The 25,718-nt window shown below is 47.6% G+C and overlaps 1 protein-coding gene and 1 pseudogene across 49 annotated transcripts in view; one reads left to right on the forward strand and one right to left on the reverse strand.

Annotated features, from left to right (window-relative positions):
- LOC147912384 (ral guanine nucleotide dissociation stimulator-like) overlaps nucleotides 1–24,185 on the reverse strand; it is a 63,916-nt gene extending 39,731 nt beyond the window's left edge. For 12 of the 49 annotated variants that reach the window (XM_087423649.1, XM_087423650.1, XM_087423634.1 and 9 more), the window contains exons 1-10: nucleotides 16,458–24,185; nucleotides 16,087–16,208; nucleotides 13,251–13,567; nucleotides 13,020–13,079; nucleotides 12,265–12,480; nucleotides 11,789–11,891; nucleotides 9,616–9,689; nucleotides 9,136–9,210; nucleotides 8,508–8,540; nucleotides 7,728–7,818 (exon numbers count right to left, since the gene is read on the reverse strand). In XM_087423649.1, the coding sequence (XP_087279775.1) occupies nucleotides 7,728–7,818; nucleotides 8,508–8,540; nucleotides 9,136–9,210; nucleotides 9,616–9,689; nucleotides 11,789–11,891; nucleotides 12,265–12,480; nucleotides 13,020–13,079; nucleotides 13,251–13,259 (661 nt within the window). In that variant the 5' untranslated portion in view covers nucleotides 13,260–13,567; nucleotides 16,087–16,208; nucleotides 16,458–24,185. The other 37 variants (XM_087423639.1, XM_087423637.1, XM_087423671.1 and 34 more) reach the window with 31 other exon arrangements.
- LOC147912385 (methyl-CpG-binding domain protein 3-like 1) lies at nucleotides 4,174–4,795 on the forward strand (annotated as a pseudogene).
- Nucleotides 24,186–25,718: the final 1,533 nt, after the last annotated feature.

Consider the following 25,718-nt stretch of genomic DNA (forward strand, 5'->3'; position numbering starts at 1 on the left):
GAATGAAATATTACTCTGTCCATTTCTTAAGTTGTTTCCATTGACTTGGATTTATCCTCTAATCCGGATTCCAACTGTGAAAGAACGTCTTGGTCCTTCAAAGAAAAGAAGCCATTGAAATTTGATTTTCTGAGCCGGCCCTGTGGCTTGGTGGTTAAGTGCGCGCGCTGCGATGCTGGCGACCCGGGTTCGGATCCCGGGTGCGCATCGAGGCACCACTTCTCTGTCCATCCTGAGGCCGAGTCCCACATACAGCAACTAGAAGGATGTGCAGCTGTGACATACAACTATCTACTGGGGCTTTGGGGGCAAAAAATAAATAAAAGTCTTTAAAAAAAAAAAAAAGAAGACAAGGGCTATATAGCCCTTTTCTAAAAAAAAAAAAAAAGAAATTTGATTTTCTTTTAGCTCGGCATCCTACAGGTTTGAGGAATAAATGATCATGTAATGATACAATGATTTTGAAATCTAATTGTAAATTAGAGGGGTGTAAGGGATGATTGAATGGTGTTTCATCCTCATGGTTGGGGTATTGTACACATGGACGTGTAACCACGATTCAGGAAGCTGCTTCAGCCCCGTGACATCCCTGAGAACCACAGTTCAGGGAGGATCTAGGCACACAGCCATCTGCCTCGATCTCCTGGGTTACATGTAGATCCAGCTGTCTTGAATGTGGCTTTAGAGCAGCTATCTATTTCTCCCCTTCCTTCTCTCCAGCTTATCTCAAACAGTCTTGACTATCATATTTTAAAGTAAGAGCAATTATAGTTATTTAGATGAGCTTCTTGATCATTATTGCAGAGTAATAATCAGGCATACCATTAAATATTATTTAATTGACCTAATTAAATTTGTTGTACCTTATAATTGATTAGAAAACAAAGTTTAGTTTAGAGTTTCATATTCACCAAATCTGTTAATCTACTTACAACTGCCATGTGCCTCACTCCTCTTAGAAGTGTATCTTTGGCCCATCACAAGATTTTAATGAATGAAATCATCATAAATTAAGATAATGTACTGTCTTTTGGATGATAGGGAGGCATATGGGTCCATTTTGGAAATATGCCCATCTGTCTTTGCTCCCCATGGGAAGTTTCTGGTCACTAGGTCTCCAGGTGGCTTGCACAAGCCCTAGGTCTATAATAGCTTGGTGCCTCTCCTTCTAATTGGGGTAGAAATAAAAGAAGTCAGAGAGACTTATTAAAGTTTTGGTTGCAAGAAGTCTTCTATGAAGACCATCCATGCATATTGTTCTGGGTAGCTCTCTGTTCCTAGGACTACTAGTTACTTAAAGCGCTTGTCAGGAACTGTAAAAGGCCTGATATTTTACCTTACCTGCAAGCTAATAAGTCAGCCTACCATGGTCTTATAGATGTTGGCAAAAGACATGAGACCCATGGGTCAGAGACAAAGGACTTAATGTCACAGCAATAGCAGTGGCCAGAGTATCAGCATTTGCACCGGTTCACTAAATCCCACTTCCTACAGGTTGATACACATTGGGCCAGGTGACATGCAGAGGTTTGCAAGAACTCAGAGCTTAAAGAACTCAAATCTTTGATAATGGGCAGGAAATCTGCTGACCTTTGCCCCAGGGAGGGGTGTTATTTCTATTATACTGGGCAGTAAGCAAGCCTGCCCTTTGCTCCCGAGGAGGTCACTATTTCTGTCTTCCAAGGCTGACAGCTTTACACACATCCTTGAAAAGATAACCTGGTTTTACTGGCTTTCAAAGATAAGCTTGAATGAGAATCGATCATCATTCTGTTCTTCTGTTTCCTTTATTGAGATTGTGCAAATATGCTCTTTTCTCTGTAAAGTTCACTAACTTTATTGATACATAAGGGATGCTTTTGGTTTTATTTATTAAGTTGAAATTTTCTTATTAGAGCAAATGATGAAACTATTATGGGTTGGATCTGAAAGTATGCTTTTCCAGGAAAATGTGAAAGATCAGTGTTCACAGAACTTTGCCACAAGGAGCTCATAGCAACTTAAATGATTTTAATTTGACTACTGTTTTGTACAACTTTCTTCCATCTTACTTCATCCTCTCTGCTTCCAGTAACTCTCATATGGGAATGGGGCAGTCTCAGGGATTCACTGAACTCATTTACAATATTCAAATGGTTTTCTCTGTTATATTGTTTTTATTGAGGTAATGTTGACATACAACATTATATTAGTTTCAGGGGTACAACATAATGATTCATTGTTTGTATATATGTTGAAATGATCACCACAATAAGTCCCGTTAACATCCGTCCCCATACATAGTTACAAATTTTCTTCTCTTGTGATGAGGACACAGTGTATTTCAAGGTGCAGAAGAATTAACGATTATGTCATACTTTTCCATATACAGCTTGATGGATTTGGACATAAGTATACACCCTTGAGACTGTCACCACCATCAAGGCCACAAACATATCCATCACTTCACAAAGTTTTCTCTCACCTCCTTTATTACTATTATTCTGTGGTAAGAACTCTTAATATCTACTCTATTAGCAAATGTGACGTATGCAATACAGTCTTGTCAGCTGTAGGCACTATGCTTGTCCTACATCTCCAGAACTTATTTATCTTGATAACTGAAATTTTGTATCCTTTGACCATCAGCTCCTTATTTCTCCATCCCCCCAGCCCCTGGTAACCACCATTCTAACCTCTGCTTGTATGAGTTTGACTATTTTAGATTCCACATATAAGTGAGTATTCGCCATTCTCTGTCTGCCTTATTTCACTTAGCATAATGTCTTCTAGGTCCATCCATGTTGTCAAAAATGGCAGAAATTCCTTCTTTTTTCAAGGTTGACTAATATTCCATTTCTTTATCCATTCATCCGTCAGTGACATTTAGGTTACTTCCGTGTCTTGGCTATTGTGAATTAGCTGCAATGAACATTAGAGTGCAGGTATCTCGTTGAGACCTTGATTTCAATTCCTGTGGGTATATACTAGAAGTGGGATTGCTGCATCATATGTTAGTTTTCATTTTTGGAGGAAGCTCCATACTGTTTTCCATAATGGCTGTACTAATTTACATTCCCACAAGGATTCCTTTTCTCCACATCCTCACCAACATTTACCATCTTTAGTTTTTTTGATAATCGCCATGTTAACAGGTGTGAAGTGATAGCTCATTGTGGTTTTGATTTGCATTCCCTGATTAGTGATGCCGAACACCTTTTCATACACCTATTGGTCCGTTGTATGTCTTCACTGGAAAAAGTCCATTCTGGTGCATTGCCCATTTTTTAATTGATTTTTCTTTTTGTTATTGACCCAACACAAAAAAAGAGAACAAAATTGTCAGGCATTATGTGTGCTTCCCAGTTGATGCAGATGGTTTTGTTTTTACAATGGTACCAAAAGATAATGTTTCATGCTTTTTCTCAGTTTGTTATGTGACCAGCAGTAGCTATGGCATGGCAGATAATCGGGATCTTCTTGGTTTGGAGGTTTACAACATAAATGAGTGGTAAGGAATTTTTTATTATTCCAAGGAAATTATTGAGATCATAGTGCATGGAATCCAGGATTGATAAGTGTAGGAGGAAATTAAGGTGAGGATCGGTGATCTGGCAATACTTCTGATCTTGAGGGACAGGTATCTACTGTATGAGTGTTTGAATAAAAGTATTAGAGATCAGGAATTTGTGGTGAGTGAATATGTTTTCTGAATTATTTACTTTTGACCATAACCATTTGGATTATATGAACATCTGGGATATGGGAGTAAGTCGTTAACAGGGGGTGGTTGATAATGTCACTATTGATTTAACTTCTATGAACACCAAGTGGTCAATGGATTAAGAAAATGAGTAGTCAGAAAACACAGAAATGGTAGGATTTGGGATTTAGTAAAGGTTTGGGAACCGACTGTCCTGAGAGGGAGTGTCAGGACTTGTGCGGTTGACAGTGACAAGGACAAGAATAGAATAGAAACACACTCAAACAAGGAGGGGTGTTAACAAGATGGGGGAGGAGAAATGATCTGGAGTAGCCTTGAGTTTTGACCTTGAGCTTTCTGTTCTTGATGCAAATCTGCCTGATGACATCCCAGGACACAGGTCGGATTTATCCCCAGAGGATAGAGGGAGGGTGGAAGTACAAAACAGCCAGGATAATTGTCCTAAAAAGGCAGGCTTCCTTTATCATTTGACCCAATTTCATGATTTATTTTTGTAAGGTAAGAGGAAAAGAACGATGATAGTCACGTCTTCACAGAGGAAGCAGTGTAACTGTGGGAACCAGTCCAAACCAAAGCCTCGTTTAAGCATCTCCATCCCTTTGAGGATGTCCAGTGACATATTCAAGAGGCCGGGTACTAGAATCCCATCCCATTCTGGCAGTGACGGGTCTCTGGGAGGACACTTTGGACCAGCGCCACCAGGTCTGCTGGCCCGAGAGACTGCAAGGACTCCAGGCCTGCAGCAGTGCAGGACAACTGGTAAGTCCTTTCAATCTTGCCAAAGCGTTGCAAAAACTTGCACCTAGTCACACAGGTGAATCCCTGCCAGGTGTGCTCACAGGTGGTCTGCACTCCAGGTCCCATGCCCACTCCTGCCGGTCTTCAGATTTGGCAGAGGTGATTCCAGGAGCTGATCTGGGCATTCCACAGCTCCACTGCCAACAATTTCTGGTGACTGAGGAAGGTATCAGGAAGGAGGAAAGGGCAGTGAAGAGCACAGGAGAGAGACTGGTGATAGCACGGATGGCGGACAGACTTGCTAGCGAGGCAGAGAAAGTGAGGGGCCAAGAGGGACGTCCTGACTGCAGATGAAATGGAGCAGGCACCTCAGTGAGGTCTCTTGGCAGCATCCCTAATATTTCCTTGCTTTGAGATCTTGAAATTTTAAAACATATCAATACGTTTCTTTTATTAAACTCTGCTGCGTGACATAGAAAATATAGACAGTGGTTTCTTTCTGAGGTGAGAGGTTGAGTTTCAGGTGAGGAGAGAAAGATCTTCCTTTTTCATGCTGTTCTCTCATTTTCTTTTACTATGCACATTATTTATTTTTACTTTCAAGTTAGCAGCGAGTTATCAATGTCACGAGATGATTCAGTTTTTCCCCTCACAGTCACAGTAAAACCTACTTAAAGTGGATTATTCTTTTTGTGTAATATTCCAATAGATTCCAAAATATTATTTCAAAAGCACTTCGATGTCTATATTCTCAAATTAGATATTTACTTATAAGTCTCCATTTTTATGTTCTTTGTTGCATGCTAATTCAGAGTTGCATCTAAGGAAATACCAGATTTCCCTCAGTTTTTTAGATCCATATGTGTTGGAAGTTTGATTCATGAAGATGGACATGGCAGTTGGGGGATCGTGCTATTATCAAAAGAGGCCTTTTCAGCATCAGTAATCTGACAAGAACCCACTGCTTGTTGGGATTTAATTGTCTATTTGTGGGATCAAGCTTTTGCTGTTGGCACTTCTCTTTCTCTTTGGAGGGAAAGTACGGCCTTCCCATTCTTTCCATTACCAAACCACTTTCCTGGGTGGCTGTGCCATGTCAGGAAGAGCCTGGGATGCCGGGAACCAGGATTCATCCTCAGCTTCTGGCTGTCCTGAGAAGGCTTCCCTGGCAGAGTCCAGCCTGTGTGTCTGGGTGACACTTGCAGCCATCAGAAAGGAGGGGATAGCTCACAAGTGCCAAGCGATTCATCTGGCCCTTGTCTTACAGGGTGTTCCCAAGGGAAGAGGTTCAAAATGCCACTTGGTAACCCTTTGAAAGCTGCTAGTCATGGGGTGGGTTCTCGGTGTGAGCTCAGAGCAGTGTCTATTCACCACCAGATGGGAAGCATTTCAGTATTTTAATTGGTAAGGCTGTGTTCATGCACATCCATGGATCATCAGTTCCATGGCATTCCCTGCTGGACCCCCCCACACCCCTGTCATACCTGATCTTTCAAAGCTCCAAACAGGGTTCACACCCCAGCAGGTGGTTGTAATGTAACCACAGCACAAGACTGGGGAAAAAATCACAGACACCCAGGCTTGACACACTTTAAGGGCTCGGGCCCAATTGCCCCATTTGGACGAGTTTGGAACACCAACACTGAGTGTGTAAACTGGAGGATTGTCCAAGACCATGGACCTCAGAAGGACACGGGCTCAGAAGTCACCTTGGACAGCAAGGGACAATGTGGGGTCACTGAATGGCCAGGATTATGGTCCCTTATCCTGGCAAAGTAGAGCTCACTCGGGATCCATCAGGCCAAGCCAGGGAGGAGGCTTGGGGCTTTCTAGGGAAATTCTGTCCTAAAGGGAATTGCATAAGGAAGGCAGGGGTGCTGAGAATCCTAGTTCACAGGGAGCAGTCATGTTTATGTAACAAGGCCCAGCTGTAGCCTTAAAAGCTGCATCACAAATCTTTCCTCCTGGATACAAATCAAGCAGGAAAAGGAATTCAGAGTCCTGGACAGGGATCCCAGCAGGATTCAAATCTAGGTCAGGGGTGAACACGGAGCCCCTAGAGGGGCCTCAGGAGGGAAAGTCCTGCCTGCCTTTAGTCCATCTGCAAATGAACTTCCGCGGGTCTTGTCCTCTCCACGTGCACGTTTTGATCTTTTTCCATTGTTTTCCCCACTTAGAGCTGATGTAATCCCAGAGATTGAACTAGAAAACAACAAGTTCCTAAAATTTGGTCAAAAGAAACCTCAAGAAGAGAAGCAGAAAACATTCCCTCTTCCTCCAGAATTAGGAAGGCAGCCCCTGCCTGTGGCACGACATGGTCCTGGGTAGTGCTGTTTTAAAGTCACCCACATTTCAGTGGTTGTTTCTCTGCCTGTGAAAGTACCTTCAACCTTTAAATCTCAGGAGAAGGGGTGGTGGGCCGTGTCTGCTCCTGGAGGAGCTGAATGATACTGAAATGAACTGGTCCTCGGTGTTAGGGGGACTTGGGAGTGTCCCCACTAGCCAGAGAAGGGGCTGGCCCTTCTCCCTTCTCCCACATACAATAAGCTGATGACCCGGAAGAGTTCTTGATTCAAGGAGAAATGTGAGATTCTGTGTCTCCCTTACATGCCTACAGAAAGTGACAGAACCACACCACAAGTTCCAGGCTGTAAAGGGAACAGGACTTTAATATAATATTCAAACATGGCATTTATTATTTACAACAAATAACTACTGTTCCTCCCCAATGGATGCATAGGTGCTGGGGGATGTCAGGGAGCTGAGATGGGATCGTCCCCTCTCTCTTGGGCTTCAGGGGACCCCAGGAATCAGCTTACAATGCTCCCATTCCTGTCAGGTGAGAGGAGCTGGCCCGGTGCATCGCAAGCATCCCAGCTGTGTCCCCGCTGCTGAGGATGGGGCTGTGATAGGCCACTGGTACGTGGCTCGGTATTGGGGCCTGGGCACTGAGTAGAAGTGTCGGGTTATCTTGGGGGACCTCCCTCAGAATCATGGCCACCCACCCTGTCCCCACTGCACTGGGTGCTGCAGACCCTGTGCTCAGTGCTGTTAGCCACCAGTACCCCATTTGTCCCTGCCACGGGAGCAATCGTTTACTATCACCTATTTCACAGAGGAGGAAATGGAGTCTCAGGAAGCTGAAGAGAGTCACCCCAGTCACAGGACTGCTCAGTAGTGGAGCTGGGATCCCAGTGCCAGCTATCGGACTCCCCAAGGACACACTTAGCTCAAAGCTTTACTGAACCCCTAGGAGTCAGTCACCCCGGCCCAGACACTCACTCACCCCTGAACTTGATGATGGCCGGTTCTTCTTGGCCTTGAATATTCTGCTGGCCAACTAGGTCTGGGGCTCTAGCAGGCAGGACAGGCTGTAGCTACAGTACAGAGAGGCACCTCTGAGCCTACCAGGAGCCACACCTCAGGTGTCCCCCCACTGCCTTCCCAGCAGCTGGAGTCTGGGTGTCCCAGAGTTTGCCAAGCAATAAGGACTGGGGCTGAGCAGGGGGCCACGGAGACAGGCTCTCTGGACTGGCCAACATGGAGAGTCCACCCCTGCCCTCACTCAACTCCTGCACAGCCTCAACTATCATTCTCGTTGAGTAGCTCTATGTCCTGGAATCAGGCCCCAAATCGCTCCTCCGGCTCTGGTTGTAATTCTTTGCAACCACTGGGAGCAGCAGCATCTCCCTCATGACTCGGTATTCCTGGGACCAGAGGGAAGGAGAGGATGCACACAGGGCCTGGGTGGGGGATGCTGCAGGGGCCTTGTGGGGGGTGAGGTGTGGGGCAGGGGACCAGTCCTGGCAACGTTTCTTCCCACCAGTTCCATCCAGGCTCTACCTGTTCTCAGAATGGGAATAATCAGCCCCTCCTCCAGGAAGTTTTCCTTGATGCCATCCTCCCCTCAACCCAGCCGCCGTTTGGATGGGTCTCCCACTTCTCTGTTATCGAACTCTTCCACTCAATGTAAGATACAGGGGGTGGAACCAGGGACTGTTCTGCCCAGAGGGTCTCTGATTTCCACCTCTTTCCCTCCCCTGCAGGGAGTGCCGCAGCTGCTCACCTCAGTCCCTTTCTTAAGGTTGATCTCATTCCCCTGGAAGGTAGACAGCCAGAGTCCATCAGACAGAATGCCATAGCCTGACTAGCCCCTTATGTCCACCCTTTCTCATGTTGCACGACTGCCAGGTCCCCAGAGGGGGCGGAGCATGCAGAGAAAACAGGACTTCGACCTAGGCCGGGCTCTGGGCTCCAGAGTAGGAGACATGGGGGTGAGGCTGAGGGACCTGGCAGCACAACCCTCTCTGATGACAGATTTGGAGGCTGAGGCCTCAGGCAGAGGGGACTGCTCAGCAACTTATGTGCTGCCTGACTTGGGGGGGGCGACTCCTCTCTCCCTCCATGGGCAGCATGGGAGTTAGAGGCTGAGTCCAGCTCAGATAAAACCTCACGCAGCTGTGCCATCAGGCAGCTCTGAGCTTCCCCAGCCTGGGGAACCGGAATGGGTGTCTCAGGTGGAGCCTCTGTTCACTCATCCCTAAGATGGGCCTGATGCCCCAGCTCCCAGGGGCGACTGCGAGGCTGCCAGGAGAGATGTGTCAAGTGCTGAGAGCTCGGAGCACATTTCGGGGGCCCCCGCATCCCAAGGTTCAGGATCGTGGTCCTTCCTGCCTGGTCTCAGGTTCACCCACCTCGAGATAATCACCCATCGCCAGACACAGCATAAGCAGGTCACCGAGGAAAGTGCCAAGATAGGGGACGACACCCTGTGACATTGGGGTGCGGTTGGGATGAGCCCTTGCTCTCAAGTCGACCCCCTGCAGACCCTCCCCTGAAAAGTCCACAGCCACAGCCTCCTGGCCCACCCCAGGGTTCCCACGGGGAGCAGCCTAGGACCCTTAGCAGCCTCCCCTCAATTCCTCCTTGCTTCACACCCCAAGAACACCACACTCCTCCTCCTCACCTCCCAGGGCAGGCTTCTAGCAAATCACAGGGTATGCGGTCCCTGTCCCTCCCCACAACAAACCCATCCTGCACCAGCTCTTCCAGGCCATCCCGGTCACTTCTACTGGGGGATTCGGACACTGTGGCACCAAGAGAAATGGCCCTCCTCTCTTGATTTGAGGTCTCCAGCTGGGAGCGCAGAGCCCCTCCCCCACAGGCACACTCACCTGCTGCTGCTGCTGCTGCTTCTCCTGCACTCTCTGGGGGTTGCTCTCCGGGGGGCAAACGTGGAGGGCCCCTCCTATCAGGGTCGAGGACAGTGTCAGTGAGGCCATAGTCCCCTCACCGCATTTCTCTCCAGCACCACTCGCCTCCGACACTGGACATCTGACTCGAGTCAACTGGTACCAATGCCACTCCACCCTCCAAGGTCTTGTGATTCCAGAACAAGCCCAGCTCCAACTCTCTGAGTGTAAGCTTGGGCTTGCGTCCTGGACTCCCCAAGCCTGGGGAGTCCAGTGGCATCTGGAAAGTGTGAGAACTCCAGCTACTTCACAGGTTCTCCTGAGGACTCACTGTCGCATGACTGTCATCACTGTTCTCGCCATCACCTCTCCAGGTGGAGCAGGCAGAAAGCTCCCACATTCCTTTCCTCCCTCTTACCTCATCACCCCCTTGTGAGGCCTGCACCACACGATCACCATCCTTCCATTTCCCTGATGGGGAGACAGAGGCCCAAACAGGGGCAGTGAGTTGCTCAGGGGCCACAGAGGAGAGGCCACTTGGCCCTCCCAGCCAGAGACACTGTTACAACATTCTCACCTAACCCCCAGCTCCACCACTGACAACACTCCTGTCCCCTGAGCTCTCGAAGCTTGGTCGTGGGCCGAGCCATGGATGGAGAGGATGTGGTGTCTTGGGAGTCTGGTTGAATGGCTCCTGCCTGCCCCAGTCCCGTGGAGTGTCTGGCCCCCAGGCTGGGACAGAGGCAATGCCAAACCCTTCTCCTCCCCAAGGAACCTCTCAGGATATTCCCCTGCACTGAACTCTTTCTTTATCCACTCAGAAACTGGACCCCCAAGGTGCCACCTCCGATCTACAGGGAAGGGGGTGACAGGACGTTTTGCTTCCCCGTTTACATGAAGCTCCTAACGTCCTTTCAGCAGGATCCACTAAGAATCTATCAGTTGCCTAGACGCTACTCATAAGCCACCTGGGGTATATGTCATTGCCAACCAGGCATTCAGGTGAGACTCCTGTGGTTGACTCGAGTGACTGTTCTAGGGGTCCAGGGGGGGTCCCAGAACGCACACACATCTGTCTCTGGTCCAGCTGTTCAGATCCAAAGATGAGCATCTTGTTTGTCCACCTGGGCCATGGGAATCCCCTGCTGTGCCCCTCCCTAGAGCAGGCAGTGTGCCCTCCCCTTGGAGACATGGTGAAGATAGAAGGAGCAGCAGGGGCCTGGCTTCCTGAGGACAGGTTTAGGCTGAGGGATAAACCCACCCAACCACCCAACAGCCTGGAAGAAGCTACATCCAGCAGGATGGACGTGCATGGAAGCCAGAGATCTGCTGATGGCGCCAGCTCGGCAACTTGCCCTGGAACAGCACAGCCAACACCACTGTGTCCCATGACCAGGGCCTCCTGCCCACAAACGGCACCCCACCTGCCCATGAGCCAAACAGATCCCTAAGCTTGTTAACCTGGACAAGATAGATGGGAAAGTTGCAGAGAAAGTTCAAGTGAGAAACTATCAAAACCACAGCTTGCCCAGTCACCCTCCCCCTGTGGCCCCTCCTCTCTTTGCAGACCCCCAGCCTCCACTCCACCTTGGTCATCAGTTCTCTGCTCAAGGACTCGTCTTGGCTATAGCGCTCCTTAAGTTTTTCAGAGCTCTCCCTGAGGCGAGGGGAAAGAGGGAAGGATAAATTTAGGGATAATGTGAGGGGTCTGAGTGCAAATCCTTTTCTTTGACAATCTGAGAGATTCAAACTGCCGGGAGGAGTGCTCTCACTGGGCTCCTCTAAGGGCTAAGGTCTCATGGGACTGGGAGGGGGCTCTCCTGTTGGTCACTGGGGTCACCATTCCCCCACTATACAGAGCAGCTCTCTTTTGACCACTTTCAGTTTCAACTGGGCATAGAGTTCTGTTGCTATAAACACTTGAAAATCTCCAATGTGGCTCAACCCAGTACCTGGCATTTAGAGAAACCGAGTCCTGAAGCAGAATTGGTGCACTAAGGACACCAGGAGACTTAGAGACACACCGCCGAGGCCCAGGCCGTGTTCCAAGCATTTGCTGCCACCCAGGAGTTCCCAGCTGACTGAGGGGCCAATGGCAGACATACGGGAGATCCCCCATCCACCCTGGTCCTCCTATGGAGAGAGGCCTACCCACCAGGAAACTTCCCCTGTGTGTTCTTCAGGTGGCATATGGAGGTTTTCTGCAGAGCAGAGGTGACAGTGCGGGGCGAGGAGAAGTTCTTCAGGATCTTGCACTCCTGGGGAAGGGAAGAGAATGAGCTGTGAGGTGGGGCGCTGGAGACCCGCTTGCTCTAGCTTCAGTCCCCTTCTATTTAAATCTCCTCTCCCGGATGAGACAGATGCTCAGGGAGCCCCAGAAGGGCACATTTAGGACCCAAAGAGTAACACTCACAGGGAGGAGGATTTTAGCTCAACCCAGGGAGGGAGCCAGGTAGGAAGCGAGCATCCCCGCACTGGGACCTGGAGTCAAAGTCAGCATTCACCTGGCAGGAAGGGCCTAGGGACTTGCAGGGGCTTAGACCACACACTGCAATCCTGGGAGCTGATAAAGGTGGAGAGGCCGTTCCCAAGGCTCCAGAGAGGGTCTCCACTGGGCCTCCCACAGCACACCTGGGCCACCTGGATCCAGCGCTCCACCACCCTCGCCCTGTCCTGGGCCGTCATGCTCGGGTCCCCGAGGCAGGTGGTGATGACGAGGCTGGCCACCCTTCTGAAGTGGTCGATGGTGGCCCGGACAGTGTGTCCCAGGTGCTCATGGCCGGGCTTGTTCCTCTTGCCCCAGGTGGAGCCCAGGCACTGAGAGGGCACCACCTTCCGGAAGAGCTCCTGGGGAACAGGGTGAGTGTCACCCAGCATTGCCACACCCCAGCTCTGTGTCCACATCCACAAAAGTCCCACACAGGGGTCACAGTTTAGAGCTGGAGCTCAGGAAGCTCAGGATGTGGCCTGAGCCTTGTGAGAGTCCCTGGCTTTTCTTCTCTGTCCACTGAGAGTACCCAGCAGAGGATGACCCAGGACCCAATACTGGCAAGGAAGGGAGAGGGACATTTGCATCCAGCCCGTCCTGGCTAACTCCAAGCTCCAGATGGTGGCTCAACTCGGCTCATCCCAAGGGGGCATCTTCCAACACCCTGATCCCCCCTCTGGTCCCACTCCCCATTCTGATGCACATTCTCCCCTGGCAGCTGCAACCACGGGCCTTGTCTGTCTCCCTTGTAGTGGAGTACACATCAGGTGTCTACTAAGTCCTGAGGCTGTTGAGCCTCCTCAGCAGACGGTTGGGCCACCAGGCACCTGGCTGCACACAGTGAGTTCCCCTCCACCAGTGATGTGCTAGGCCCCACCCAGCTTTCCATCTCTTCTACCTCATGGAGCCGGCACAGCCACTCTGTGCAGCAGGTCCTGTTAGTGTCCACCTCTACAATCTGCAGGTGGAAAGCAAAGGCTTAGGGGTTCAGAAAGTTGCCCAGGTCGTATGGTTGGTAAGGGGTGGAGCCAGGATTTGGGCCCAGATCATAGGAGACTGGATGAGGTCTGGGGCAACGATGGCAGAGGGAAGGGCTACCCCACCCCGCGCTGAGAGCCCAGCTGCTCACCGCATCCATCACGGTCAACTGCTCCACCACCAGCTTAGGAGGGAAGGCCGTGAGGTTGGGCTTCTTCTCACCCTCCTTAATGGCCACAGGTGGAGATGGACTTCCCACTAGAAATGATGGTCCAGGTGACTCCAGCTCAGCAGCTCCCACTCCTGCTGGAGCCGATGTCGGCCCTTGCTCCAGTTCCAACACTGCTGGTGGAGGGGACACTGGCTCCAGTGCTAGAGGGGGTGTTGTCAACGGAGCTGGAGCCAGCTTTACCTCCACCACTGCCCACAGCTCTGCTTCTGCCGCTGGCTGGAGCTCTGCAGCTGGTGCTGCAGCAGGATAAAGAGAAAGATTCACTCACATAGCTGACTTTCCATGTGTCCTTCTAAACACAGGAAAGATCCCACTTCCTTTCCAGGAATAGCCAGCCTGCAGTCCCCCTTACCCTCTGGCTCTGCCTCAGTGGTCTCCTAAACTCACAACAGACAAGGGAAAGAGGGTCACGGGAGCTCAGCTTTGAACCAGACAAGGTTACCTGCATGTACATCCCCTTTAGCTTGAAAAAGAGACAGCCCCTGACTGGTCCCACCATAGTTCTGGTCCAACCCCAACATCTCAAGGTCCTGAGTGTGGAGGCCCTCTGCTCCTGCTCTCATCTCAGAGCAGCACTGGATGGTGTGGGTGGCCTCATGTACCTGCTCCTTGTCTAGTGAGTTGGTGGAGTTGAAACCATTGGGCAGCTACTCGATGACCTCCTGAGTGGAGTTCTGCAAAGACTGCCTGGGAGCTGGGCCAGAGGGAATCAGGGGCTGCCTGCACACTGCCACTGGGGCCAACCCCCAAGAGAAAGTCTGCTCCTCAGTTCAGGCACAGAGGGCATCCTGGCAAAGAACTTTGGTCAGGGAGGGAAGGAAATGAAACCTCTAGGGTTCAATAGCATACGAGTAGAGGAGCTCACCTTCTCATGCTGCCAGCCATGATCTGGGGTATGAACGTGACAGACCCACCAGGTTTCCAACACCTAACAACCAGCTCCTGCCCAGGAATGGCCTGACCCAGATACCCTGCCTTCCCCACTCCACACAGACACACACAAACACACAATGATGGGCCTGGAGTGTGGGGTTGATCAGGTGGGATCACCGTTGTGTCCTGGCCTGCACTAGCCTTTCCTGGGCTCCCCCATGTTACCCTTCACTGCCTCCTGTCAGACACCCAGAGGCGTCAGGGATGAGGGCTGAGCCAACATCGGCAACAATCAAAAAGATTCTCTTTCTGGGCTTTTTTGAGGCCAGATCCTGCAAAAGTTGGGATACAACAACAAAACATTTTTGCTTCTTGACTGTCTCCATTCAAGTGAGCTGGATGAGCCTGGTTACCAGAGTTCTAAGATCTGTTGAGGCCTAGGACCAAGGAGATGGGGTCATTTTTCAAGATTCCTTTACCTGGGACCCTTACCTCAATCAGATTTCTCCAGAGCTGCCCCTTGAGCCCGGGCTGCTCACCCTCCTCTCTCATGTCACTTCCTGAACTGTGCACAAGGAGCCTACACAGCCCTAGCAACAGCTCCCTGGAAACCTAACTCAGGTCCTTGCTTTGAGGAGACAGAGATGAATGCAGACCTCCTTTTTCTTACCAGTTCTGCATCCTGGGAAAGTCCCTGTGCCTCTCAGGTCCTCCCTAGTTTCCAAACCTGCACCATGGGGATCAGGCTAGAATCTACTTCCTAGGGACCTCACCCGGTGTATATGAGATAATATCTATTACCCATGTGGGCTGGTGTCACATGTACCTAAGGCACAAAATTAGAGATGGAAGAATAACAAGAAGGGGTGACATGTAGCACAGAACACCACTCAAAACAGGCCTGGGTTCTAGCAATGTGATATTGGAACAGTCACTTCCAACTTGGCCTCATTTTCAGGTCAGCATCATGAGGGGGTTGAAACTAATGGAAATTTAGATACTGCCACCCTGTGGCATTAAACCATTCAATTGTTTCCTGTTTTATGGAGAATGAGACCCAAGTGCCTCATCTTGGCCTATGAGGTAGGCAGCCTCCACAATGGTACCCAGTAAGCCCCACCCATGGCATAGCCATCCCCGTGGAACCACTAAGTGGTTAGTAACTGGCTTATGAACATAATAAGAGCCAAAGTGATGGGATGTCTTGTCTAAATTTTAACTACACAAGTCTTTCACTTCCTCTTACTCCCTCTCTCATGTTCCATCTCTCTTTCTCACTCTGTCGAATCCCTGTAACTGAGGAATCAAATACCAGTGTTTTGGGGCTGCCCAATGTGGAGGCCTATAGAGGAGAGAAGCACGGGAGTGCCCAGGCCAACAGACAGAAAGGAACTCAGGCTCTCAGTCCAAACTGAACCCTGAAGTCTGAGAGTGACCTTGGGGGCTAGTCCTCCCCCAGTTGAGCCTCAGTTGAGGCCACAGCCCCAACCTGTTCAACTCACTGAGGCAGAGGCACCCAGCTAAAACGTGCCTGATTGCTGATCCACACAAATTGTGAGATAGTCAACATTTGTAGTTTTGAAATGCAAGGTTAGGGGCAATGAAGTCAGAGAGGGAAAGGTAACTGACACAGCCTACCAGGCCCTGGCCCTACCTTCCACCCCAGCTCCTGTTCTCTCCTCCCAGCCTCCCTCCAGCTGCACTGACCACATTTCTGACCTCCTCTGGCCAAATTCACTTCTGCCTGTGAGCCTCTTGTCATTCTGGTCCCAGCAAATGTCACCCTATTGAGGCCTTTCAGACCCTCCTACCCAGTGACACCCAACCCTCCCTCACAGCCCCCTGCTGTGTTTCTCTACAGCACTTGCTGAGAGGAACTTACCCACGGCTCTCAGAAACAGTGAAAAAGATGGAGAACTCAAAGGTTTTGCGGGTACCAATGCCTGTGTTTCTCATCCCCTAAGCCATCAGATGTCTCCTTTGGATCCCACTGCTGCCACCAAACTGGTACAAAACAAAATAAAACTGAGTAAATTTTAAACATCTTATTGGCTTTATTCAACATTTCATGAATCAGGCAGCATCCAGTCTAGCAGAGAGAAAGGAGCTCCAAGGAGCTGTACAAAATGAAAAACTTTTATAGGCAGAAGGGAGCAGGAACAAGGAAGTTACACTACACAAAAAAGAGGGTTGGTTATTGCAAGGTTACCTTCCTTTAGGGGATGGCAGGGCTCTGTCAGGAATTTGACCTACCTGCTGCTCATCAGGCGATTCCCAATTGACTGGTTTATGATTCTATTCCTGGGAGGGCAAAAAGTCTAATTAAATCTTGGCTTGTTGACGTGAGACTTAGGCTAAGTGGCTCCATTAGGGCCTGGTGTCTTGTTTTATTATTTTATTTATTTTTTGTGTGTATGAGGGAGATCAGCCCTGAGCTAACATCCGTGCTGATCCTCCTCTTTTTTTTTGCTGAGGAAGACCAGCTCTGAGCTAACATCTATTGCCAATCCTCCTCCTTTTTTCCTTCCCCAAAGCCCCAGTAGATAGTTGTATGTCATAGTTGCACATCCTTCTAGTTTCTGTATGTGGGGTGTAGTCTCAGCATGGCTGGAGAAGCGGTGCATCGGTCACGCCCGGGATCCGAACCCGGGCCGCCAGTAGTGGAGCACGCGCACTTAACCGCTAAGCCACTGGGCCTGCCCTGGTGTCTTGTTTTAAACACATTACTTCTGCTGGTCCCTGATTCCCCCAGTTACACCCCAGCTGTCCCTTCATTGACCATTGTTGGTCACACACCCACTGCACCTGCCTCCAGTCCTTCCCCTTCAACACCGTAATCTCACACACAGCTCCTCCCGACACTATCCTGACATCTCCCACCACACGTCCCCTATACATTCCACACTGCCATCAAGATGATTCACAAACACCACCACCATTTATGTCCAATGGGCTGAGAGGTCTAACCGTGCACTGGGAATCAGGAGTCACAGGGTCTGTCACTTGGCCTCCAATCACCTCCAAGTACCCCAGCTGAAAGGCTTACCCTGCGGAGAGACTCAGTTGTAGCCAACTCCATCGAACAACATCTTTGCCCCGGGATTCCTTCAAAATGCTCTCCCCACTTTCTGCCCCAACTGCTCCTTGAGGGGTCATTTTGGGGTAGCCTTTGAGGCCACCTTGGTGATTTTGTGCCCAGGCCCAGACAGCTCTTGGCCCACAAACACTTTAACCATACCCCCTGAAATCATATAGCACAGGTAACTAGTGAATGGATGCAAATTATTGGTTTTACCTCAAGACACCTAATGAATATTTTACACCAGGAGCATCCACTTTTGGGTTTTACTGTGGGCTGATATCACAAGGCTCTCATCCAGTGAGCTTCTCTCTTCCCCAGCCCTCTGAGCAGCTTTCTCCAGGCTATATTGTGCAATGCACTATTGTTTCTCTCTCAGCCTGCTTCTCTCAGGTCGCAGGTCCCCTGAGTTTCCTGCCCTGACAGGCTACCAACAACCCATAGAAACAATGTCAGTCCTATAGCACTGGGTTTTCAGTTCTACTGGGATTGACTGACTGGACTTGGCACAGGTGCGGTGGCCCTACCCACACAAAATCAGGAAACTGAGGCAACTAAGAAGTATCAACAACCCTAACAGAACATGGACAACAACTCCCTAAGAACATATCATAACCCCTGAACAACACTCTCATGAGTCTCTTGCCCAAATGGTTTTAGAAAATGGCCTGGCCCTAGACTGTCTATACCGGTCAAGGAAGGAGGGGTTGGTGCCTTTCCTAGAACCACTTGCTGAGTGTACATCAACAGAGAAGTTCAAACCTACCTCCACCAAATGGCCCAAGAGGTTAAAATATTGCATAATATTACCCAGATCTTTGAATAGATACCAAAGGCCCCTGAGATCACTGACCTATTTTCGTGGCTGGTCTCTCCAAGTTGGGGACAATGGAAATGGACTGGATTTTAGACTGTTGCTTGTATAATCATAGGATTTGTTACTATAGCCCTCGTCGGATGTTTACTCTCTTGGCTACAACCTGCCCTACCCTAATAACTCCATTAATTACACTTATTAAATATACCAGCCAACTTAAAATTAACCAATACCCTGATTAACTTAAAAAATTCAAAATTTTTATGTGGAAAATCTGCTTAACATAGAATACACTGTTTTAAGCATTTCAAAGTATACATTTCTGTGGCTTTTAGCACAATGATTATGTCGTGTGGCTATCACCACTATCTAATTCCAGAACATTTTCAACACCCCCAAACAAACCCATACTCATTCACACTCTATTTTCTGCTAACCCAAACCCATGGAAACAACTCATCTGTTTTCTCCCCCTACGGATTTGCCTATTCTGGACATTTCATTCAAATGGCATCCTGTTATTTATTGCCTTTGTGGATGGCTTCAGTGAGCACACATGTTTCAAGGTTCACCCATGGCCGAGCATGTAGCAGTACTTAATTCTTTTTTATGGCTTATAATATCCTATATTATGAATAGGCCATATTTGGTTTATGCAGTGATAACTGGATAGAAATTTGGGTTTGTTTCACTTTTGGACCATTGTGAAGAATGTTGCTTTGAATGTCTATGGGCAAGTTTGCTCTTTTGGACATATCTACCATGGGCCTCTCCAGGTCAATGGTAATTCTAGGTTTAAGATTTTAGAAAATGCCAAGCTGTTTTCTGCAGTGGCTGCATCATTTTACTTTCCCACCAGTAATGTATGTGGGTTTCCCTTTCTCCACATCTTTACCAACACTTGTTATTTTCCATTATGTTGAATATAGCCTTCATTTTGAGCATGAAATTGTATCACATTGTGCTTTGAATTTGCATTTTCCTAATAATTAATGATACTGAGCAACTATCTTGTGCTTATTGGCCATCTATATATTTCCTGGAGACATGTCTATTCCAGTTGCTTACCCCGTTTCATTGACTTGTCTTTTATAATTGAGTTCTAAGAGATCTTTATATATACTCAATGTAAGAGCCTTCTCACTTATATAAGATGCATACAGTAGGAGACTTCAAAGACCACTTTTAACAATGGATAGAATATCCATTCTATCATCCATACAGAAAATCAGGAAATAGCAGACATGAAAACATTAAATACTAAATGGACCTATCAGACACACACAGAACATTTTACTGGACAGCAACAAAATGCACACTCTTCTCAAGGGCGCACAGACTATTTTCCAGAACAGATCACGTGTTAGGTCACAAAACAAGTCTTAACAAGATTAAGAAGACTGAAATAATACCAAGTAACTTTTCTAAACACAATGGCATGAAACCAGAAGTCAATAACAGAAGGAAAACTGGAACATTCATAATACGTGGAAGTTCAACAAAAACTTTTAAACTTAAAAGTAGATCGGGGGCCGACAAGTGCTGTAGCGGTTAAGTGCATGTGTTCCGCTGCTGGCGGCCTGGGTTCAGATCCTGGGCACACACCAACCCATGCTTGTCAGGCCATGTTGTAGTGGCATCCCACATAAAGTGGAGGAAGATGGGCAAGGATGATAGCTCAGGGCCGGTCTTCCTGAGCAAAAAAGGAGGATTGGCACGGATGTTAGCTCAGGGCTGATCTTCTTCACACACAAAAATGGTAGATCAAAGAAGAAATCAAAAGGTAAATTAGAAAATAGCTCAAAACATACAAAAATAAACAATAGAGACTGGCCTGGTGGCACAAGTGGTTAAGCGCGTGCACTCCACTGCAGCGGCCCGTGGTTCGCCAGCTCAGATCCCGGGTGCACACCGACGCACCGCTTGGCAAGCTATGCTGTGGCGGAGTCCCATATAAAGTGGAGGAAGATGGGCACAGATGTTAGCCCAGGGCCAGTCTTCCTCAGCAAAAAAAATAAAATAAAATAAAAGAGGATTGGCAGATGTTAACACAGGGCCAATCTTCATCACACACACACAAAAAGAAACAATAAACACACCAAAACTTATAGGCTGCAGCAAAAGTAGTACTAAGAGGAAAGTTTATAGTAATAAACTTGTAAATTACAAGAGAAGAAAGATGTCAAAGAAACAACCTGGCTTACAACACACAGCATTAAAAAAAGAAAAAATGAAACCCAAAGTTAGCAGAAGGATGGAAGTCACCAAGAGGAGAGTGGAAAAAAAATGAAAATATGGAAAATTAATAAAAGTAAAAGTTGAGTTTTGGAAAAAATAAAATTGAGAAACCCTTAGATAAAATATCTGGGAAAACAAAGATAGATGACTCAAACTTAATCAGAAATGAAAGAGGAGACATTGTAACGGATGCTTCAGAAAGAAAGCGATCAGAAGAGACTATTCTGAACTAGTGTACACTCATAAATTGCATAACCTAGACAAAATAGATAAATTCCTAGAAACAACGTACGAAAGCTGAATCATGAAGAAATAGAAATCTTGAATAGACCAGTAACAAATAAGCAGACTCAATCAGTAATCAAACACCTCCCAACGAGAAGGGACTTCTCCACTCTGCCTGACCTTAGCCAGCCTGCCCCAGCGCCAGGCTGACTTCTGTGGACCTAGCTGGCTCCCTGCAAGCTTCTGCAAATCCAGGTCCCTGGCTCACACTGGAGCATGCCAGCTCTGGTGGCCTCAAGCAGCATCCTTGACACCAGGCTCCCACCAGGCTCCTGGGAACCCAGGGCCCCATCTCAGCCTAGGGGCTGCCATCTTCAACAGCCCAAGGTGGCTCTTGTGACCACAAGTGGTGTCTTTGGCACCAGGCTCCTGGTGGGCTCTGGTGAATCCAGACGCTGGCTCACCCAAGTTTCTGCCACTCCAGGCAGCCATAGGCAGCACTCAAAGCCACAGGCAGCTTCTGTAACAGGGCAAACCCAAGACCCCAGTGGGCTCCCACAAACCCAAGACCCCAGGTCACTCCAGCACTTGCTGGCTCCAGCAACCCAGGTAGATTCCATGACACCAGGCTCCCAGGGGGCTGCTGGGAACTCAGGCCCATGGATCACCACACCACCTGCCAGTTCCAGCAGCTGTAGACAGCTCTTATGGAACGAGGCTCCTTGCAGGCTCCCACAAAACCAGGCCCCCAGCTTACCCAGGTGCTTGCTGACTCAGGCGGCCCCAGGCAGCTCCCATGGCACCAGGCACCAGCAGTTTCCCATGAACCCAGGCTTCCATCTTGATCCAGTACCTGCTGGCTTCTGCAGCCTCAGGCAGCTCCTGTGGCCCCAGGATCCCGGCAGGCTCCCAGGAATCCAGACTTCTAGCCTACCACAGCACAAACTGTCTCTCGTGGTGCCAGGCTCCCGGCAGTCTCCCGTGAACCAAGGCTCTCAGCTCATCCCAGCACTGGTGAACTCTCATGGTCCTGGATGATTCCTGTGGTGGCAGGCTCTCAAAGAGGACCTTTCAAAACAGGCTGCAGTGGGGCTACTCATGAACTCAGGGTCCCAGCTGTGCCCAGGGCCAGACACAATACCATAGACCCAAGCTTTCCACTCGCCCCAGTACCAGGCTGTCCAAGGACTCCAGCAGCAAGCTTGCCCCTGGACACCACCAGATGGCCTACCTGGGACCCTTAGATGGGATGACTGTGAAGGCTTTGGTTTGCTAAAGCCAGTCTGTAAAGAGTGGAAGAGGTGCCTACTTCCTCAAATTTGCAGGCACCAATGGAAGGCCACAAGGATCATGAATAATCAAAGAGTCACGACACCACCAAAGAAAAAGAATAAAATGCCAATGACCGACCAAGCAATGGAGATATAGGAACTATGTGACAAAGACTTCAGAACAACCCTCTTTGAGAAATTCATAAAACTCTAAGGAAACATAGATAGACTACTAAATGAAATAAGGAAACAGTGCATGAACAAGTGAGAAGTTCATTATAGAAACAGAAATCATTAAGGAAAAACAAACAGAAATCCTAGAGTTGAAGAACACAATGACTGAACTAAAGAATTTAATTGAGAGCTTCTAAATCAGATTCAACCATGTACAAGAAATAATTAGTGAACTAGAAGATGTGTCGTTTGAAATCATCCAGTCAAAGAAGCAAAAAGAAAAACGATAATGGATAGGAAGGGGGAAAGGCAGTGTGAATTATGAGATACCATGAAAAGAAATAGATAAGCTTTATTAAAGTACCAGAGGAGAAGACATGGATAAAGGAAAAGAGTGTTTACTTAAAAAAAATAGCAGCTGACATCTTCCCAAATCTGGAGAGAAATTTACACATCCAAGGTCCTGAAGCCGATCTGTCAACCTAAAATTTCAAACTAAAACTTTCTTCTCCAAGACACATTATAACAAAACTATCTAAACTCAAAAAAAGGATCAAACAACATGATCAAGTTCAACATGATGCAAATCAATGAATGTGATACACCACATTAATAGAATGAATGATAAAAATCACAAAATAATCTCAATCGATGCAGAAAAGGCAGTTTGACAAAATTCAACAGCCCTTCATGATAAAAACTCTCAATAAAGGGTTACAGAAAGAACATACCTGAACATAATAAAAGGTTTACATGACAAAACCCACAGCTAACATCATATTGAACAGTGAAAGGTTGAAAGCTTTCTTGCTAAGACAAAGAACAAGACAAGGGTGTCCAGTCACAACACCACTCTTCAACATTCTGCTGTAAGTCTCAACCAGAGACAGTTGGCAATGAAAAGAAATAAAATACATCTAAATTGGAAATGAAGAATCAAAGTGGTCTGTGTTTGCAGATGATAAGATTTTGTATAGAGAAATACCTAAAGACTCCCCCCAAATTGTTAGGACTAATAAACGAATTCACTCAAGCTGCAGGAGACAAAATCAACATGTAGAAATCTGTTGCCTTTCTGTACACTAACAATGAACTATCTAAAAAAGATATAAAGAAAAAAATCCTATTTACAATAGCATCAAAAACAGTAAAATACTCATATATAAATTTAACCAAGAAGGTGAAAGATCTGGACACTAACAACTATAAGACATTGATGAAAGAAATCAAAGACACAGAGAAATGAAAAGATATCTTATGTTCATGGATCAGAAGAATTAATATTGTTAAAATGTCCATGCTACCCAATGCCATCTCAAGATTCAATGTAATTCCTATTAAAATTCCCATGACATTTTTCACAGAAATAGGACAAACAATCCTAATATTCATATGGATTCACAAAAGACCTCCAATAACCGAAGCAACCCTGAGAAATAAAAACCTGAAGGAATCACAATTCCTGATTTCAAATTTTATTACAAATCTATAATAATAAAAACGGTATGATACAGGTATAAGAAGAGACACATAAACCAATACAACAGAATCAAAGGCCCAGAAATAAAACCACACACATACACTTTGCTAACACTTGACTAGTCAGCTAAGAAGACTCCATGGGGAACAGATAGTTTGTACAATAAATGGTGTTGGGAAAACTGGATAACCACATACAGAAAACTGAAATTGGACCCCTATTTTACACCACTCCAAAAATGATCCCAAATTGAATTAAAGACTTAAATGCAAGAAACCAAATATAAAACAACTAGAAGAAAATATAGAGGAAACAGCCCCAAGAAACTGGTCTTGACAATGATTTTTTTGCATATAACATCAAAAGTGCAAACAACAAATGCAAAACTTAACAAGTGGGATGACATCAATCTAAAAATCTTCTGCACAGCAAATAAAATAATCGGCAAACTAAAGGGGTTAATATCCACAGTATATAAGAAACTCTTACAACTCAACAGCAAAGAAACCAACAAAACAATATGAAAATGGTCAAAGGACCTGAATAGATACTTTTCCAAAGAAGACATAAAAATGGTCAACAGGTACATGAGAAGATGCTCGTGATTACTCATCATCAGGGAAATGAAATCAAAACTACAAGATATCACCTCACACCTGCTAGAATGGTTATTCTCAAAGAGAAAACAGACAAGAACTGTTGGCAAAGTTGTGTAGAAAAGAGAACCCTGTGCACTGCTGGTATGAAGGTAGATTGCTAAAGTCATTACTGAAAAAAATGTGGAATTTTCTCAAAAAATAAAAATGGAAATACTATATAAGTGAGCAATTCCACTTCTGGTTGTATATCCAAAGGAATTGAAAACACCATTCTGAAGAGATATCTGCACCCCCATGTTCATTTCAGCATCATTCACAAACTGAGGACAGGGAAAGAATCCATGTGTCCATCAATGGATAAATAGATAAAGAAAATGTGAGATATATGTATACATGAAATATATAATGGAATATTATTCAGCCATGCAAGAGAATGAAATCCTGCATTTTGCGACAACATGGGTGGACCTTCCATCGGGAAGGTTCGGAGCTCCGTGAGCAAGGACGGTGACAGCACAGTCAAGGAAGTCACAGATAATGAACACAGAAAAGTTTTCCCCCTCACTGGTCGCAGCAATGGCAACGATGGGCCCGGAGAGGACTGCCCTAGGATTTACAACGTCGTGAAACCCACAGTTAGAGCGGGCTCAAGGACAGAGCACCACATCCTGTGAGAATGCCAATCAGCACCAGCTTTCTGGAGGGCAAACCTCCCGAACCCTGGAAGCTGCATGCCATTGGCCCCGCTGCTCTGTTGTACGGAATCTGTCCAAAAACAAAGGGACTGGGTAAAGATGATGGACTGAATAAACATATGTAGAACCCCTTTGACATAAAATCCCTAAAAAATTACCCATAGATTCCTTCATTGATGAATAAATTCATAATAGCCCTGGGAACCATCAAGAGAGCCGACATATTGAGGAAGACATCAAAGAGAGAAGGCAGCCGGTGAGCGGGATCCCAGTGGGGAACTCCAGTGGGCCATGGAGACCAAGCCAGGGCGCCCTCTCTCCCTCCCCCTCCTCCCCCTGCCGCTCGCCTAACACCTCCTGCAATGTCCCTCCACTCCCAGCCACTGCCCATGTCACACTCCAGGAACACAGGAGCAGAGGCACAGGGCGCCCTTTCCACCAGCACATCTGTCCTCTTGCTCTCTGCTCCTCCCCAGGCAGCGGAGCCCAGCCCTGCACCTCCTCAGGGCCCAGCACACTCCTCCCTGGCCCTCAGGCTCCTCCTTTCCATCCGGTCCTACCTGCAGCACAGACACCTGCTAGCTCATCTCCACCTTACAAACAAAACTCTCCCTTGGACCCAAGCTCCCTTTTGGCTACTGTCCACTTTCCCGACTCCCCTTCATGGCTAAACCTCTTAAGTAAAGTGCCTCATCCCTACTGCCCTCCCATGACCCCCTTCCCCCACTCTAGACCCAGCTTCATTCCCACCCTCTCAAGGAGACTGAGGTCACCAGTGATGCCACATGGCCGAGTCCAGCCATCTTTTCTCCATTCTGATCAGAGCTGTATCCCACCCAGCTGAGCACCCCTCCTTTCTGCAATACCCTTTTCCCCTCGTGGCTCCTGCGACTCCATGCTCCACCGTTTCAGTCCCCTTTCCTGGACCCTCTTCAG

The sequence above is a fragment of the Ceratotherium simum genome, chromosome 35 (assembly GCF_057802395.1).
Source record: "Ceratotherium simum simum isolate JZ-2026a chromosome 35, ASM5780239v1, whole genome shotgun sequence".
Lineage (NCBI taxonomy): Eukaryota > Metazoa > Chordata > Mammalia > Perissodactyla > Rhinocerotidae > Ceratotherium > Ceratotherium simum.